The sequence below is a fragment of the Cariama cristata genome, unplaced genomic scaffold (assembly GCF_000690535.1).
Source record: "Cariama cristata isolate BGI_N322 unplaced genomic scaffold, ASM69053v1 scaffold3834, whole genome shotgun sequence".
NCBI lineage: Eukaryota > Metazoa > Chordata > Aves > Cariamiformes > Cariamidae > Cariama > Cariama cristata.
Window position 1 is genome coordinate 87,087 of NW_009614510.1, and position 17,182 is coordinate 104,268.

Below are 17,182 nucleotides of genomic sequence, written 5' to 3' on the forward strand. Positions count from 1 at the left end.
AGAGTGTGCCGTTATTGCATATACAGACTGTTTGCACTTAACCACACCACCTACTTTGTCTACCCTTTATTTCTTTAAATATTTATTGACCTTAACTTCTGAAGTGCTTTTGCTCAAAGTTTTGTGATTCTTCAAAACATGCCCTTTCACACAAAAGCAGATTTTTCTCTGTTTTGCCCATTGTTGAAGAAACATTTCATTTTATGCTTTTTCCCAGTCATGTCTCTACTTTACTACAGTCTCACCTCTGTCAAATATGCTGCAAAGTTTATCCCTTCTATTCCTGAAGAGCTGAAATTCAGAAGATTCTCCTTCCCAATTTCATCCAGCAGAATGATTTTGCTGAGGTTTATCTGAATATGTTCAATTTTAAGTGCTACATCTTCTGTATACTGAGAGAAACAAAATAAAGCACAAAAGTAGTTGCACCCAGTGCATATCCCTCTATAGGCATCTTGCTTTTGCTGACTCACCACTGCCATGAAGAAGCATCCATTGATTTTTGCTTACATCAGTTTAATTCAATTAACTTTGATAGAAACCACCAGGTAATGTTCTTACCTTCCCTGCAGTACCCACACAGTCTAGCCATGCCATGTTCTAACCTACCTATGCATCTTTCATACCAATGAATTCCTTGCCTTCCATTACATTTTAAGCAGGGTTCTCTGAATAGATGTTAGTCGCTCCTAACAGGAGACTGAGATAAAACAGAATTCTCCTTCCCCTCCAGGAAATGTTATCCTTGAAATTTTTAAGTTCTACTCCTCTCTCTAATCAAGGAAACCTAGAGAACTCAGTACCTCAGCTGTGGCCAGGACAGACACTGTCTGCTATATTGGCCACAGGACTGGATGAGACTCCTCTAAGTATGTTTAGTGGTGACTAAAGACGACTTGCTTATTGTTACTTGAAGTCTTCCTGCACTGCACCCAAATCTAAAACGTCACCTGTCCTGCACAGGCCACAGAGCAATAGATGAGGAATCTAGAAGCCTGACTTCCTTCCCAGTCTGTTGCGGAAACTCAAAATAATTTTCCCTCTTAATGAATCTTCCCTGTTCATTTTAGTTGTATATTATCTGGGGCAGGGACTGTATCTATCAAGTGTGGGTACAGTGCCTGGCAGAACAGAACATGGATCCCCTAGGGGTTGCTGTAATGAAGATCAGTATTACAGCCAACCCCAAAATTAGTACAGTCATGTCATGACAGTGCAGTCACGTACTATTACAGCTTAAGTGAAAAGTTTTTATTTTATCCCAACTCCTTCCCACTGAAATCAGAACCATTCTTAGAACACAGCATATCATATCCTGGATCAACATAATCTGACTGGAGTCAGAAGAGACAGGTATTTCTATAGAGAGCAAGACTCTTATTAAACACTGTAAGCAGCTCTGGAAGATGGTAGATTTGAACTTCCTATGCAAGTTTCAAAATTAAAAACATTATTCGAAGCACCTATTAAAAAAAGCACATCAGAAAACCTTCCATGGCCCACTGAGACTGGTAAAGAACATCTTATTTGTAAATAGATTTCTTCCTTTCAAGTGAGCTTGGACAGATCTTGCCTCTTTGCAGGATGTATTGCATATAAAAACCAAAATCCCATAAAACCCAGACATGCTATACTGTGTTTAAGAGCAAACTCCTCTCCAGCCTTCAAAAAATAATAATGCACTCACTCATACTTTCTTTACTTACCATACTAATATTTAGAAATTCATTGATATTGAACAGGTGTTCTAGGTGAAGGGAAGTATAAATTCCTTTGTTTTCCTTGCAATCACTATAAAAATAAAAATACATACATCAGCCTAAAAACCACCTTAAGGACCAACTGTTAAGAGAATGATTAGCAATGTTTTCATATTCTAAGAAAATCAGCACTTTAAAAAAAAAAACGTTCTGGCTATATTTTTTAAAGCTCAGTCTATAAGAAAGCAAGTAATTAATGATTTCTGCTGGTCTCAAAGATACAAAATATTTTATCAAAGAGCTGAACTAGTATCTTTATACAATATTACACTAAGACTATAATAACTGAGATATATAAGGAAATACCTTTTGCTAGTGATGCACTAGAAAATCAGAATGTCCTCTGGAACACATGTAATTTTTGCATGTGCTCGAAATATGAAGCATGGAAGATACCACAAAAACAATACATATAAATTGAATTAAATCTTGACCATAACTTTAATACCTGTACACTTTTTCAAAAGTCAAGTTGATATTTGGATTTTTAAACAGGATGCCAGAAAGATAGTTTTTCCAGTGTTGATTTAGTAAGTAGGGAGTATCCAAAACCTAGAAGACAAAATTCAGTAATGTTACTGTAATTCCAAGTTTTCAATTAATGAATTTATTCATATGCGATCTTTTGACATATACCCACATCTAAAGCTTATCACCCACTAATGGAAATACAAGCTAAACAGCGAATTCAACCTCTCTGATGCAGAAAGTTAATATCAGAGCTCCATGTCACCAAGAAATCCTGAATCACAGAAAAATTTATTTCCAAAGGAAGACAAGCATGCAGTATTTACACTGCAAAGCAAATTAAACCAAGAAAGGATGAATGTCTCTACTCTGTGTGTAAGGGGAAAGTAAAACCAGATCCAAACTCACTTCAAGTGTCCCATAAAACATAATATACCATACATAATTGACAAGACCATCAGGACTCATGGGGATTCTATTAATTGTTTAATAACTTGAATAGCTTCACCTTGAATAAAGCTTTATCTTCAAAGGGCTCACAGACCAGTTTTTCTACATTTCCACCTGTGACAAAAGTGAGCACCACTACAATCATCAGCACCCAGGAGAAAAGAAAACTGAATCCAACACCACTGAAAAAGAAATAAGTTGAGTAAGTTTTTGCTTTGTAAGAACAAATTACATATACCTGGTGCAACAGTGAAGTCAACAACTAGCAGCTATAACAGAGATACAAAAACTGGTAGATGGTTGAAATACTTCTGTTTGCCATATACGTTCCTGCCCTTGGAAAGACTTTATATGTTTCAGCCCTGTAAAGTCTTCAGCTAAAGTGCATCTAAAATATTCACATTTCCACTGGGCATGCAAACTTTAAGAGCCAAAAAAGCATACAATTTTCTTTTTTAAATGCAACTCTCTAGCCTTGTGCTCTCAAGAGTTTTAGACAGATTTCAGATGCAATCTTCTCTTGCACCCAGCAGAAATGACATTAAACCACTACTGGGAACTTCCAAGAGCCATTCCAAACCTCCTAAAGTTCTCTGAGAAAGTCAAGTGTTTCGTGTCTCTCACATGGCTTTTTTTTTTTTTCTTTCAAGCAAATGCTCAAGTGTACTAAAAAGCTATGAATTGCCTTTATATTTTCAATTATCTGCTCCCAGTTTTTGCAGTTTCCAAATGGGCTTACATAAAAATTCATTAGCTATAGCACTTGCCTTGAACAGCAGATTCAGAGGTTTTATTCTCCAGCTATGATCCTCAATAAAAGAGCAACACAAAATCCCCAAGTCCCTCAGTGGAAGTATGCGAGATCAATATTTATTTTTGTTCTATTTTTTTCAGCATATATATATAGATAACAAAACAAATTCTTTCCATACATATGTCTGTCAAAAATCAATAAAAACAACCTTCTACAGGTACCTTTATTTTATTTTTCACCAATAAGCGAAACTTACGCCATAAGAAAGTTTCCTCCAGTGTTGGAGATGCAGCCTCTGGTTGTTGGAGAAGCATGTTTATCATAACCACAGGTGCCACATAGCAATCCAAGATAGTAAAAGACCAGAATCAGGACCACCATGCAGCACAGAATGAGACAACCCAGCCACCTAAGGAATAAGAGCCAAAGTGCTTGGTTATTAGCATGCAAAGAACACACTGGAGACCTGCAGAATACATCAGGCAATACTATATTCCCAACTGGCCCACTTGTGGTTCTGTTTGAGCAACAAATGTTAGCAATAAAAAAAATGCTCTTCCTACACTAGCACGTATTTTGCGCCAGAACGTAATCACTGTTAGATTATAGACAGCTGCTACTGAAGGGCTGGGGAACAAACAGCACAGGAACAATGTATTCCTAACCCCAGTTACTGCAGGTGGACTGTACTGAAGTGTCAAAGTGCTCCAAGTGAAGCAAACTGACTCAGACAAGGCAGATGCTCAAACAGTAATTTATTCAAGAAGCAATGGAGAAATTTATGAATGTGGACTGGCCATTGGCCATGAAGTACATAATTGCTCTTACTGTAAGGCTTACTACTTTTTGCATACAGTGTGTTAGGCTTGTAATTGTAAATAACTGTATTTAAGGCTATCAAAACCTAGGCTTTGTGTACCTGTGCTGGAATGCTTTCAACGTATGGAGCAGCTAACAGAACTTGATGAGGAGAAAGGTTTTGGATAGGAATTGAACTTCATTTTTATTAATTAAATCACATAACAGTTCTATCTGCCCAGTTATTTGGAGCACATCCATTTATTCACACATTTTATCTCTCATTCTAGCCTCTCACTCTCTCCCAATTCCCTCTGCTCTTCCTCTTCCCTTTTGTCGTCACTTCTGCCAGATTACATTTCTTAAGTTCCCTTTTCTCCTCCCTGAGCCTTTGTAGAGAGAAAGCAGGAACCAGAAAAATCAGAAAAAGGAATATCATAATGAATATGCACAGTCAATAAAGAGAAAGAAAAACATTAGTGTTCACAGGCACATTCATAAAAGAATACTTACTAAGAACTACAAATAATGCACCTGTAATTAAGAAAGGGATGGATAGAAAATAATTTGGATAACTACAGGCTTGTTGGTTCATCTGTACTTGAAGTACTACTAGGTTAGGTTTGACAAGAATAGGTAATTAAGTGCCATGTAGATGAGATCTATTTCTCCACTTTTTTGAATCTAAATGCAAGATTAACACAGGCATACTATAGTAGAATGAAGCAATATACCTATTTGGTTAAATGCAATCTGAGCATCAAAGGAAATACTGATAAATTTGTCAAATTAAGGCTCACCACAAAAACTGCCAGATAAGGAATGGGCTAAAGGTAAGGTTGTAAGTAAGGTTCTTAAAGTTCAGTCTTCTGCTCACTTCTATTTATCATTGCACTAAAGTCATTAGCACATTTATTCTGCAGCAGTGAAAGGGATTATGACACTAAGATAGAAGCAATTATCGATTATAGGATCAACTGAAGTGTGAAAACGTAAGGAGAACTTGATGAGTTTGACAACTAAAATGACTAAGTCTGGACAATGTTAAATGGTATGAAATGAAAAGGTTTATTGTTCAAAATATGAGATTATTACTCAATTATAGGAGTCACACAAGTCTCAAACAGCAATAACATGTTTTTCTCAAAGTACAATCAACCCATGCATTCACAAGGACAAGTATTACACCAGTAGGAACAAGCATAAGCGCACAAAGATTTACAAGGTGTGAAGCAGAATCCCTGCTACTCCTCCTCTGTGGTAGAAAGGGTGCAATAAAACAGGATTGGCTTCAAGGCCTCTCTGGTCCTATGCTCTTGCAACTTACCTGCAACTCAACAAAAATAAGCCCTAAATAAGAGGTCACTCTGGCACTGTGAAATAATCCATTTTTTTTAATGCATTACATCATCAAGATCTACCTACATCTATCCTTCCTGAAAAAGACTTGAAGGCCTACAAAGTAGAAACTACCTCTTGCTCTGTAGTGGAACAGCACCCAACTGTTGATTAGCTGCAGTTTTGGCTTTTACCAAAATGCCAGTAACAAACAATTGCCTTACAGCATCTTTGTTTCGCCATGTTCATCATTAATAGTTTAACTGCCTTTACAGAACATTAAAATATTACAAAGTATTAACAACAGGTAGCAATTCACTCCTGATTTATTTCCTGTACATACCTGTAGAAATCGTACTGCTCCACTACCGGAAAATAATCCTGAACGTATGCTTCACTCTGTGTAAGATATATCATCAAATCTGCTAAAATCTTCTGAACAGGGAGCGTTTTTGTGAAGGTAGTGATATTTGAACCAATGGATTCCAGCACACTTTTGATATCTACAAGAATTAAGACATCACACTGTTACAGATTCATAGAAGAAATTTACATTCTATATATGGATTATAAAATGCTATTAAACCATTTGCCACATGTAACAAGCAAGCTATGAAGACAAGCGTGAGGAAGAGACAAGCAAGCAACAAAAACATTGAGCTTCAAAACAACACAATGGCATTTTAAAATGCGCACTTTATTTTTAGCATTCAGTTTAATGATGAAAGATGTAGATGTCGAGCCAGAGTTCTCTCTTTCCTTTCATTATAATGAATGTGTCGCTTTCTATCTAGCCAGCTTAAATCTTGCTTTTCATGCAATATTGCAAATGGTAACACTGAGCAAGACAATTTGCCACTAAGTTTAGGAAAGAGAACATCAAAAATCCATTTAAACTCCATCCCTTGCAAATACAACACTGTGAAAGAAATTAGTCTGCCTATATTAAGAACTTATAGTAGTTCTTTTCAATCTTAGTAAAAAATTAAATAAATTCATTCCAATCAGTTAGCAACACTCTTGAGATAATGATCAATTAAGCCATTTTTTCCCTCAAATTATGAACGAACATGACACCCTATACTTACAGCTTAGATACACACTATGTAGATACACAAAGACATGATTAATTCACTTATGCATATCCTCTATTTGTAAAATTCAGTTTCTGTTTACTCCTCCCCTTCTTTCAACTTGGAACATACTTGAAACAGCAGGATGTATAACTACAGGTTGCTATTTGGTAGTAGGCAACACCTTCCTCTTAAAGAAAACTGGGTAAGTTTTTGGCTTTTTGTTTTGATGTTTACTCTTCTAAATTCAACCAGGTACAAAACCACTCTTCTTTTAAAAGTTTACAAACGTAATTTTTTTTGAGTAAACCTATTTTTTTTATTTGTTTTGAAACTCAAACTCAGTTTTTATAAAAACAAAACCCCAACAATTTATAAATAGATAAATTAAGATGGTTTGTCTGTGTTTATGCATATCAGCAGATACCAAAAACGAGTAAATCTGCACTAGATTTCCTAATGAAAAGCATAACATCAGTTTTAGAAAACTGTCTCATTTCAGGGAAGTTCACAGAGCATGGCTATGCTTGTATACATACTGTGTTTCATTTTGCCCAGGCGGAAAAAAAAACCCAAACCCAAACCAAACCAAAACAACCAACAAAAGACCCAAACCAAACTTACAAGGAACAGCTGTTTTTATATGCAGAACAGGTCCACAATGCAAGAACAAAAATTAAAACAGATTAGTATACATAAACTATACTATATTTTATTCAAATGTCAAGTGTCCAGGTACTGTCAAAGAGTAACAGTGTAAAGCCCAAGTAACAAAACAATTAAGACAGACATTTAAATTATCTTTAAGGTATTTTTTTACCTCCTGTTCGCCATCCACTACATTTTAATACAGCAGCAGGCAGGTTCAGCTTTTTTTTAACACCACACTCCTAAATACGTCATAGACACATCGGTCAAGAAAAATTAGCTTTTCAATCAAATAAAGTCTCAGTGTGCAGTTGGCTTCCCAAGATTTCTCATTATTTGAGCAGTAAAAAGCCTAACAAATAAAACTCCTCCATAAAATAGCAAATGGGCTATTTTTAGATTTAATTTTGGGTCCTCATTAAGACACAGTTGCTTTCCATGTCTTTGTTGTGGCACCAAATTTAAAAAAAAAAAAAAGAAAAAAAAAAGTTAAGATTTACATTTCCATTTTTAATTCTCTTTAGCCCAGAAAACATATTATCAATAAAAGAAAACAAAACCATTATTAAATGATGCAACATCAACATTAAACAACCAAAGTAAAAGATATTTTGTCATCACCTGATAAAATGTTCCTGGTTTGATTCACCACTAAGTCTGGAGTATCATTAAATGCTGCATAACCCTAAGTATAAAAGTTGGAAAAATTATAATTAAGTTTCTCATTGCCAAATTACTTGCAGTTTTTTTCCTTTTATACAAGGAGTAAAAGTATACACATGCTAAAATGTACATGGTAATACTATGACAAAAATACTTTTTTTAATCACTGCACATTAGAAAACGTCAAAGCAAAACACAAACTCAAGTATATTTCAGATTCAGTTTGTTCTCCAGGATATTCCTTGGGGAAAAAAAAAAATAAAAAAAAAAATCTAAATTTAAATACACATGCATCGGTCACAATCATCTCATACTTTATAGTACTGTTGCCTGTCAGATCTATCTCATGTAAAACTGAGAATACACATATGAAGACTCACTAAGTGAAAGGAGTTACAGCGTATCAGTCAAATACCTCCTCTTTGCAAGTCTATGCCTTCTTAACAAGAAACACACATTACAAACAATGAAATATCTAAATGTCTAAAGACATTGCAATGCTTTCTTCAGTGAGAAGGGGAAAGAAAGGGTCTAAACCATGGAGACTAAGCTTAGTAGCTCATCTGGACAGAAAGGAGAAGCCACTGCAGTGGATGCTTGAAGTTTTACTTCAGGCCGGATCACTTCAGAAGCAGGCAGGGGTCTAAGTCCCTTTGGTTTCAGAAAGTGCCTTCTATTCCTAGCAAACATTTTCAGATTGCTAAATTTTTAAACTGCTCAAACTAAGCCATTTTTTTCTAGGTGAAAATCATGGTGGTTTGGGGATAGTCTTGCAAAAAATACTAATAGTAATTACATTTAGTCCATTGCACCAGATTTAATATCAAATACGCACATAAACATTTTGAAAGACATATTTCAAAATAGCTGGTATACAATACAACTGATTAGGAGAGCGTGGATTATTTTTTTTGCTTTAGTTTAAACCAAAAAATACAGAGCATGTTTGTAGATCCATGCTTCTGCCTTTTTGTTTTTTAAGGATTGATCTTTCAAGCAGACAATTAGCAATATATTTTTGGTCTGTAGTATCCTGGAGATACAAAGCACTACCTTCATACTTTCAAATATTAAATCTTGGCCAAACAATGGAATAATGAGAGATATCCACCATGAGGCAGAATGAGGCAGGAACAAGAGAATTCTGCCTGAGAAAGCCAAGGGTAAACAAGTGGTATGCAAGTATCCCAGTTTATTAATTAGCACTTTACAAGTCTGTCAAGAAACATACCTTTTGAACCAGACTGGAAAGGTCTGTTTTAAGGACATCATTGACCTTCGCAAGCTGTGAGCTTACTCCTGGCAACTAGGAAGCAAATAGCATTCTTGAATCACATTAAAGTAGTAGTCTTGCTAATTTACTAAATATTTCAAAGGTAGGAGAGAGAGTAAAGAAATCAGAAAGATGATTTGTAGTAGAATCTTTCCAGCACACTCCTGAAACCTTTGCTGTAGAAAAGCAAAGCTTAACCTCGGCATTTTTCAGAAGGCAGATTATTTCACTGCCCAGAGAGCAGCACTTTAACATAGCTGTTTGACACACATTTTATCCTCTTCTACACAGAAGACAAGAACAGCGATTGGCATAACCCAGAAACACAGAATAAGGGAGGGTCACTTATCTCACCAGTGACAGCATACAGTGAGCCATTAAGTTGCAGAGATACTACTGGGCTTATTCAAGGCAGTCACACTGTAAGAGTCTGAAAAATATTCTCTTACCCCACTAAAATTGGCATTGATGTTCAGTTGATTTAACGAATTCCTGATGATATTGCAAGTTGAGGCAGCCTGAGCCGCAGAGCATGCAGAATCATTGAGGGTGTTGCTTAGATGCATTTTAACATCTGTCAAGTTTCCATGAAGCCTCTCTGTTCCCTCTTGCAAAACCTCTACAGAGACACTCACATTTTCCAGTGCTTCCTTCGTTTCTCTGATGGCTGCAAGGATGTGAAGTTTTTTTAAAAACCTTTAGTTAGAAACCAGTCTACGGATACAGATATGAAAAGAAAGTGCATGTGCATGAATGCTATGATATTCTTAACAATACTGATTTAAATAACTCTGCCTCCCCCCCAGAATAACCCTCTAGCACACAGTATGTATTTATCGCACATAAAAATACATCACAAACGAATGTGCTCAGGCTACTTCTATTGAGATTCTATCCACTTCTCTGGTTATTCTTTTCAACCCTTCCCCTACCTCTCCTTACTCAGTGGTTTCAGTAAACTTCAACACTTGGTCACTAGAAATTGAAAGAAAGCCCATATCCACAAAACAGTATTTTCAGTATTTTCTTTATAAACCAAATTACATAGCTGCTAGATGAAAGGGAAAGACATCAGTCAAGTATTAATGAGGGTTCAACGTTGTCTGGCTTTAGATTCCATCCCAATCACACCAAACAAAAAACCAAAACCACCGAACAGGTGTTTAGTAGACAAAAAAACACACAGATACAACTAAAAATACACAAGTTACAAAAATAAAGTGCACTTCACACAACACAAGGTTTTATCATGTTTTTTACCTTTGATTGCCCTTTCCACTTTGACTTCAAGACAAATAAGAGAAATAAAGCAAAGAAGGAGAATGATGACAAGTAAATAAAAAAGAATTCATGGGGAAAAAAACCAAAGTGACTCAAGTTCATGGATGCCTTTCCCTTTGCTCTCTAAGTTGTATCTGATTCCTGAAAGAAAGCCTTAAATATAAAAAATAATAAAGGAATATTTTCTTTAAAGGGAGACAGCACTAAGCATGAGGGATGCTAAAGTCAGATACAATGAAGACATGATGGTTAGCACTCTCATAATAAGCTTGGCGGTGTACAGGACAAGGTCATTGCATGTTAATTCCCACACCTGTCAAAGACTAACCTGCACAGACCTATAGACAGCTCTTAAAGCAGTTTTCCTAGTCTTTCTTATATTCAATGGAAAGGGACAACAACTCAGAGCACGGAATTCGAATTTCATCTCTCTTCAATGACTGCTGAAACTAGGTATCAACAAAGTACACAAATCTTGATTTAGTTTTTAAATGTATCTATAAACCTCAAAATATCTGAAATCCTCAGTTTAAAAGAAACATCAAGGCAGGTAGAAAAAGAGTCAGTTCAATCATGGTACTGCATAAAGTCACCCCATGCTGTGCACTAGAAAGATGATGCCTGTTTTACCAAGGCAACAGAACATTAATACAACAATATGTACATCTTTACCTCCTGCCATTGTCAGAGCTGCATCAAGTGCGGGACGTACTTCTTTTCCCAGCTGTTCTTGAACTCTACTTCCAAGCAAAGGTCCAACGTCTGTAGTATGGGGAGATTAAAAAAAAACATTACACACTAGTTCAATTTAAACTACCTCTTAGCATAGGTGCTGTCAGACTCTTGCTTAACAAAGTATACATATATTATTAAAATTTCTCTAAGGTCTGACAGTCAGTCACAGAAGATAATGCAGGAATATAGTTCTCCTTTAGCTAGCTATAGGCCTATAAATGAAAGCAGTAAATCAAAATATGGCAGAGAATATTCACTAGCACTTGACCATACAGGTAAAGACACACAACACTTAAACTCCAAAATAAGTATTTTATTGCATTTATTACTTTTTTGGAAACAGATTTTTTCCCACAATCTATCTCAAAGAGGTCCAACATTTGGACAGAAATTTTGTGGCATACTTTTTTACTACATGCTATGTTTCCATAGTGCAAGGGAAACTAGAAAAAGGATTCTTTTTCTTTCTCCTGTTCCTCAGGTATCTAGTAATGTCAAGGTCACCCACAACCCAGATCTGCCAGCTATCTCCATTGAAATCCCTTAAGCGTGTTAAGCATGTGTCTCTAGCCCCTGCCCCCTCACACACTACATTCAGCACTGATGCTTACAGAGCTGGCCTCATGCTTATCCATAGCTATGCCCACCTCCAAACCCTTCTCTCACTGCCCACAAACAGAAATGAAGCTTAGTTCAGCAAGAAGATAGACAAATGCTGAGCGGAGTTTGGTGAAACATCTTAATGTAATGTATTCTTTAGGGAGTTCCCGGGTCCCCTCCATTTTCAGATCATGGTAAACAGCTTTTTGATTTTTTTTTTTTTGCTCTTGATGAGATGGGAATACTGCATGATACAGAAGCATCCATTACTGTCAGCACTGTCATGTCTGGCTTGGGATAAGAATTTTTATCAAGTAGAAAACACTTTCCAGCATTTCCTTAGGGTGGGCAAACTGAACTCATCTACATTTCTCTTGAGGTTTAAGCTACCATTGATTCCCTCAGAATGAAATCCATTTGTCCCCAGGTGTCACACACTTAGTTTTGGTATTTCAAGAAAATAAATGCTATCTTTATTTATTGATGAGCACTCTCGTCACAGATCCAGCTAGGATCCTCTTAACTAACATATTAAATTGGCATTGAGGACAAATAAATATTTAATTTGAAATTTCGGTTTGAAGTGCCTGGGAAGCTACAAGCTAGTACTTGAAATGCAGATGTCAATTTATTATTATTATTATTATTATAAACTTAATGATGACACACATTTTTTTAGACCAGAGTGTTCCTGCCTAGAATTAAGTAGGAAGACAACTTAACTACTCCTACTACTACTTTCGCAAGCCCATTCAGTGTGCATCAGTAGCCTCACATAGACAAGACACATTGATCTCAGGGTATGCCAAGCTGGCTGCATTGAAAACTACCTTTGAAATACAATTTAAACTAGACAGAAACATTGATTCTGGGCATGATAAGTCAATTTATGATAAGTGGCATGATGCAACAGTTGCATAGTTTGATCCCAGCAACAGTACTTTTAAAATCAGTTTTGGTATTTCTGTATTTCACTTCAGTCTGAAATGCAGATCTGTACACATTTATTAACACCTGCTAACAATGCACCCTGAATTCTAATCTGCACTGTATATGGTTGGTCCTTTCATTATCAGGTTTGGAAAGTGATGCTTAAATTCCCACCCCCACCCCCTCCCCCCCAAAAAAAAATCAGTGGTTTGGTTGTTTCTGTTTACTGAGAGCTTTAGAAGGTGACACCTTGTATTGTAACTGTGCTGAAGGGGAAAGTGCAGCAGCTGTATTTCAAGTTTTATCTCCTGCTCTCCAACTACTCATTCTGAAATGGCAAATACATTAAGCAGCTTTAGAAAGAAGATAAGCTTATACCTCAACTTCTAGCTGAGTAGAGGACAAAGGTATAACAACAAAATAAACAAATACAGAGATCTCTCACTCATTGGAATCATCAAAACAGTTAGTATCTCTGTTCTTTGACATTTGGCTCCACACTTAAAAACTGAGGAATAATATTCTAAAAAAGCATTAAGTATTAGTGGTTACCGAACTATAAAAAGGAAAATAAAATATTAGCCTGACTTATTGTATAAGCAATTTCATAAAATACTTTTATTTCAGGAAATAATATGCATTATACCAGCTCTGAGACAATTTACAATTTTTAGGTTTTAGTCTCATTTACCACTGAGAACAGCACTTCTGTTTGAAAATCATATTCTCATAAATAAAATTTCACTTTGCATTATGAGCTATTTACATCATCTTATTTAAGTCTCTAAATACACATTGCTAACCCCCTTTAAATCAGACACTTACTATTTAGGTCAGAGAGTGCTTTATCCTTAGTTGTGTTGTACTGGCTCACCAAGTAGTCAATTTGCTGAAAAGAAGATGATAAAAAACCCTATTAAAATAATTGGAAAAAATTAATGCTTTTAAATAATCAGTCAAACTGCCACTTTGAAACAATCAAAGTATTTATGCAAAACCCCCAAATCTTGGCTCTCTACTGCTTTTAGTTAACTACTTTAAAACCTTGCTTGGTAGAACTGCACATAATAAAAGATGTGTTTAATTGGGAAATCTACCTAATTGGAACATCTCTGGGGTAAATGATTCAGCTTAGAAGTGTTAACTAGCAGGAACTGTGGCTTTATAAAGGCTTGAAGTCAGTCAGGCCAAAAAGGTGTTGCATGTTTTCAACTTTGTTACTTGATTCTTGAGTGGTATTAGTTCCTCCTGCAGAGAGAGACGTGCGGCAACTTGATGGGGTGGTAATTTTGAAGCAATTCACCAACCAGACTGGCTTATATCTGGGCAGCCTCTCAGAGCTTCTCTTGCGGAAAGGAACTGGCTGCTCTATCTTAATGCAAATGGTTTTCCTTACCCCCAGGTGGATTGGCCCAGTTACAACTTGAGCTCTACCAAGACACCGTAACAATATAAACCAGCAACTTCGTTATCACCAGATCCTGGGTTTGGACAAAAGGCTATCAAAGAACGATCCCAAGTGGAAATCTTCCTATACTAATTTTGGAAAGACATTAAATAACCTTCATTGATTTCTGCATGTTTAAAATAATGCATTACAAATCCTATCCCAATTGAGTTAAAGTAACGTAAAAGTTAACACACTTGACAAATGGGTTTGCAATTTTAAATGTGACTCAAATGTGTACCAAAGTGTATCTGGCTTGCAGTCTGAAACTTTCCACAGAGTAAAGAAAAAAAAAACAAACCCAGCCAAAAACCTGCCCTCAAACCAAACTATTGATCCTACAGCAGTGGATGTAATTAAATGACAAAGTATGAGGCAGACCTCCTTTTCCTAAAAAAGGAGAAAAAATTGAGAGTGTCTTATTAAGGCAGCTGCAGGTATATTTTTGTTTACCTGTTTGTTTTGTCTTCCTAGGTTAACCTAAGGACTACAGTTTTGCAGGGCTACAGGTTTTGCATTGTCTCCAGCAATGTCATAGACAAAAGGCAGTTCTGTAAAACTAATAGTGTTACCTCTCAATACTCATAGTCTGCAAATCTTCTACGACATGAACACTTAACATGTGACTTCTTTTTACAAATCCTCTTATATGCTGTACACCTCATACTGATGAGTCAAGGATATCAGTTAGGATTTCAGAGCTTTACAGCCAATTAGTTGGATTCTACAACTTTTTCAAAAAGCTGAAGTCCTTCTCCTACCCTCAAGAAATTCTTACAAATGTGTGTGTATACATGATACTCACATACCCTGTCTGACAAAATAACTTAGAAGATATATCTGATAGCTGCATCATTAACTGTCATCAAGTCTAAATAAGAAAAATTAATAATCCTGTGTAGAAACTAAAAACCTACTACCTAAGTGAGATTTTGAGGAACCCCCGGCACAAGTATTCAAGTCCTGACACTTTTTAATTCAATAATTCAGGCATTTTTATTAACATTTTAGCTAGTGTCTATTTTTTCCCCTATTACGGAACAGATTTTCTACTCCAACATTTCCTACTGTCAGCGCTCAGCATGCTGTGAAGGGGAGTCTATTGGTTTCTGATGCAACTGGATTACCTCTTTCTGCACCCTGAGTCAGCTCCAGACTGACAAAAAGGCACTCTGTTCCAAGAGAGAGATTGTTGGCGTGACCTCCACTTCCTGCCATACACCTCCATCACCAGACTGTCACAACACCATGCACAAACAAGTAATTGTATAGGGAACAACTCCAGATATGGAAACATTTAATGGCATCCCCCAGACGTCTCTCCTGTTCTCATACAGTCCTATCAGCAGAAAAACAGCCCAGGGTTACTGTGACTGGGATGCTACCATACTCGTGGATCCCACATAACTGTGTGAATTCCATCTAATTCTAATTTATCAGTCATGTGGAAGTAAAACAGATTAATTTAATTAATTAAAATTAATGAAAGCCAAGGTAATAGGACTGTTGGGACTTTTTTTCCTCTTAACCATAAAGAATTGAAATTTGTACATGGGAAAGTTTACAAGTCTTCCTTACTGGCATTTCTTTTTTTCTTTCAATGCAAAAAAGATATGCAGAGGACTGCTTTTGGGACTCAAAGGGAAGTCTGAAAGCAGAAAGCAGAGAATCTTTCCGGTTCAGTATGGCACAGTGTGACACTGGTTTAAAAAAAAACAGCCAAAAAAACTTCTAGAAAAGAAGTCACTGTAGCTCAGTCCCAGAGCACATACAAGTCGAAAATGGAAAGAAACAGGAAAAAGCAACAAGGAATCCAAGTTTTCATGTAATACCTTTTTTTCATATGTATTCCTTTTAAAACCATATTCTTCTACATTATTCACCGTCTGCTAGCAAGCTACACGAGGAGGAAAAGGGCCTACAAGCATCACTGCAGCATACTCCAGGAGTACAGCTCAAAAGTTGCTCAAATGCTGATCCATCAGGATAACTCCCAAACATTTACCACTGTGTGAAAATGTCTTACCTTACATCACTTATTTTACTTTGTTACACTGACACACAAAAAATACACAAAATAGTGTGGGTGTGATTTATACCAAATAGAAAGAAACAATTATTTTCTGCAATACTTCTTACTTACACTGCTTCCCTCCCACCCCCATTCCTCATAAACAAAAAATTCTTTACCGCTGGAGTGTCGTTAAGGAAAATTTTCAGATCTTTAAAATTACTGTTAACCAGTTTCTTTGCTCCTCGGACTTGGTTAGTTAAATGCTGGTTGGCAGCATACGCACAGAGCACTCCAACACTGCAAAAAAATAAAGATAATAGATATTTCTTTATTACTGTAAATGCCCATTCTGACATAAAACTGAACCAAAAAATTACAGCCAAAAAGAAAAGTCATTATCAAAATAAAGGTCTCCATAATTTTACACATTCTCTTTCTGTCACTACAAGTTTTCATATGCACCACGAGTAGAGAAACTAGCTATAAGGACTGATATTGTACTACTAATTCAAAAAAAGAAAGGAAAAAGCAATGTTAACCCAAAGTCTTCAGAAGTTATTAATGTACAGCTACATATCCACTTGCATTGATACTGTCGGAAAATGTGTACAGCCCAGGTAAATTGTATGACACTTCAAAATGTTAGGCTCTTTTACAACTGTCACTAACTGACACAGCTACAAGCAAATGCTCATTAGTTAACTGTGAAAAGGAATATTTTACATTTGAAAACTTCAGCAACATTTACTTATAATAGCACAATTTATTTACATAATTGCATAGATCTTTCAAAAGCACAGGAATAGTCCCTATTAACGCTAAATGTTTATATATTACTTTTCCTGATACTAAAACAAAAGGTGGAAAGTGAGCTAGACTTCCAGTCAGCACTGTTGCTGATTATTTTCTATTTGATCATTCCTCACTGTAAAATTCTAATTACAGCATGG

The 17,182-nt window shown here is 36.2% G+C and overlaps 1 protein-coding gene across 1 annotated transcript in view; it reads right to left on the minus strand.

The window, feature by feature from the left end:
• PROM1 (prominin 1) overlaps positions 1–16,529 on the minus strand; it is a gene marked incomplete at its 5' end in the record, with an annotated part of 29,604 nt that extends 13,075 nt beyond the window's left edge. The window contains 13 exons of the mRNA XM_009699436.1: positions 246–392; positions 1,707–1,791; positions 2,209–2,312; positions 2,737–2,860; positions 3,689–3,841; positions 5,912–6,071; positions 7,266–7,274; positions 7,911–7,974; positions 9,184–9,258; positions 9,675–9,892; positions 11,179–11,268; positions 13,597–13,660; positions 16,409–16,529. Coding sequence (XP_009697738.1) covers positions 246–392; positions 1,707–1,791; positions 2,209–2,312; positions 2,737–2,860; positions 3,689–3,841; positions 5,912–6,071; positions 7,266–7,274; positions 7,911–7,974; positions 9,184–9,258; positions 9,675–9,892; positions 11,179–11,268; positions 13,597–13,660; positions 16,409–16,529 — 1,414 coding nt within the window. The remainder of the gene's footprint in view (positions 1–245; positions 393–1,706; positions 1,792–2,208; positions 2,313–2,736; positions 2,861–3,688; positions 3,842–5,911; positions 6,072–7,265; positions 7,275–7,910; positions 7,975–9,183; positions 9,259–9,674; positions 9,893–11,178; positions 11,269–13,596; positions 13,661–16,408) is intronic.
• Positions 16,530–17,182: the final 653 nt, after the last annotated feature.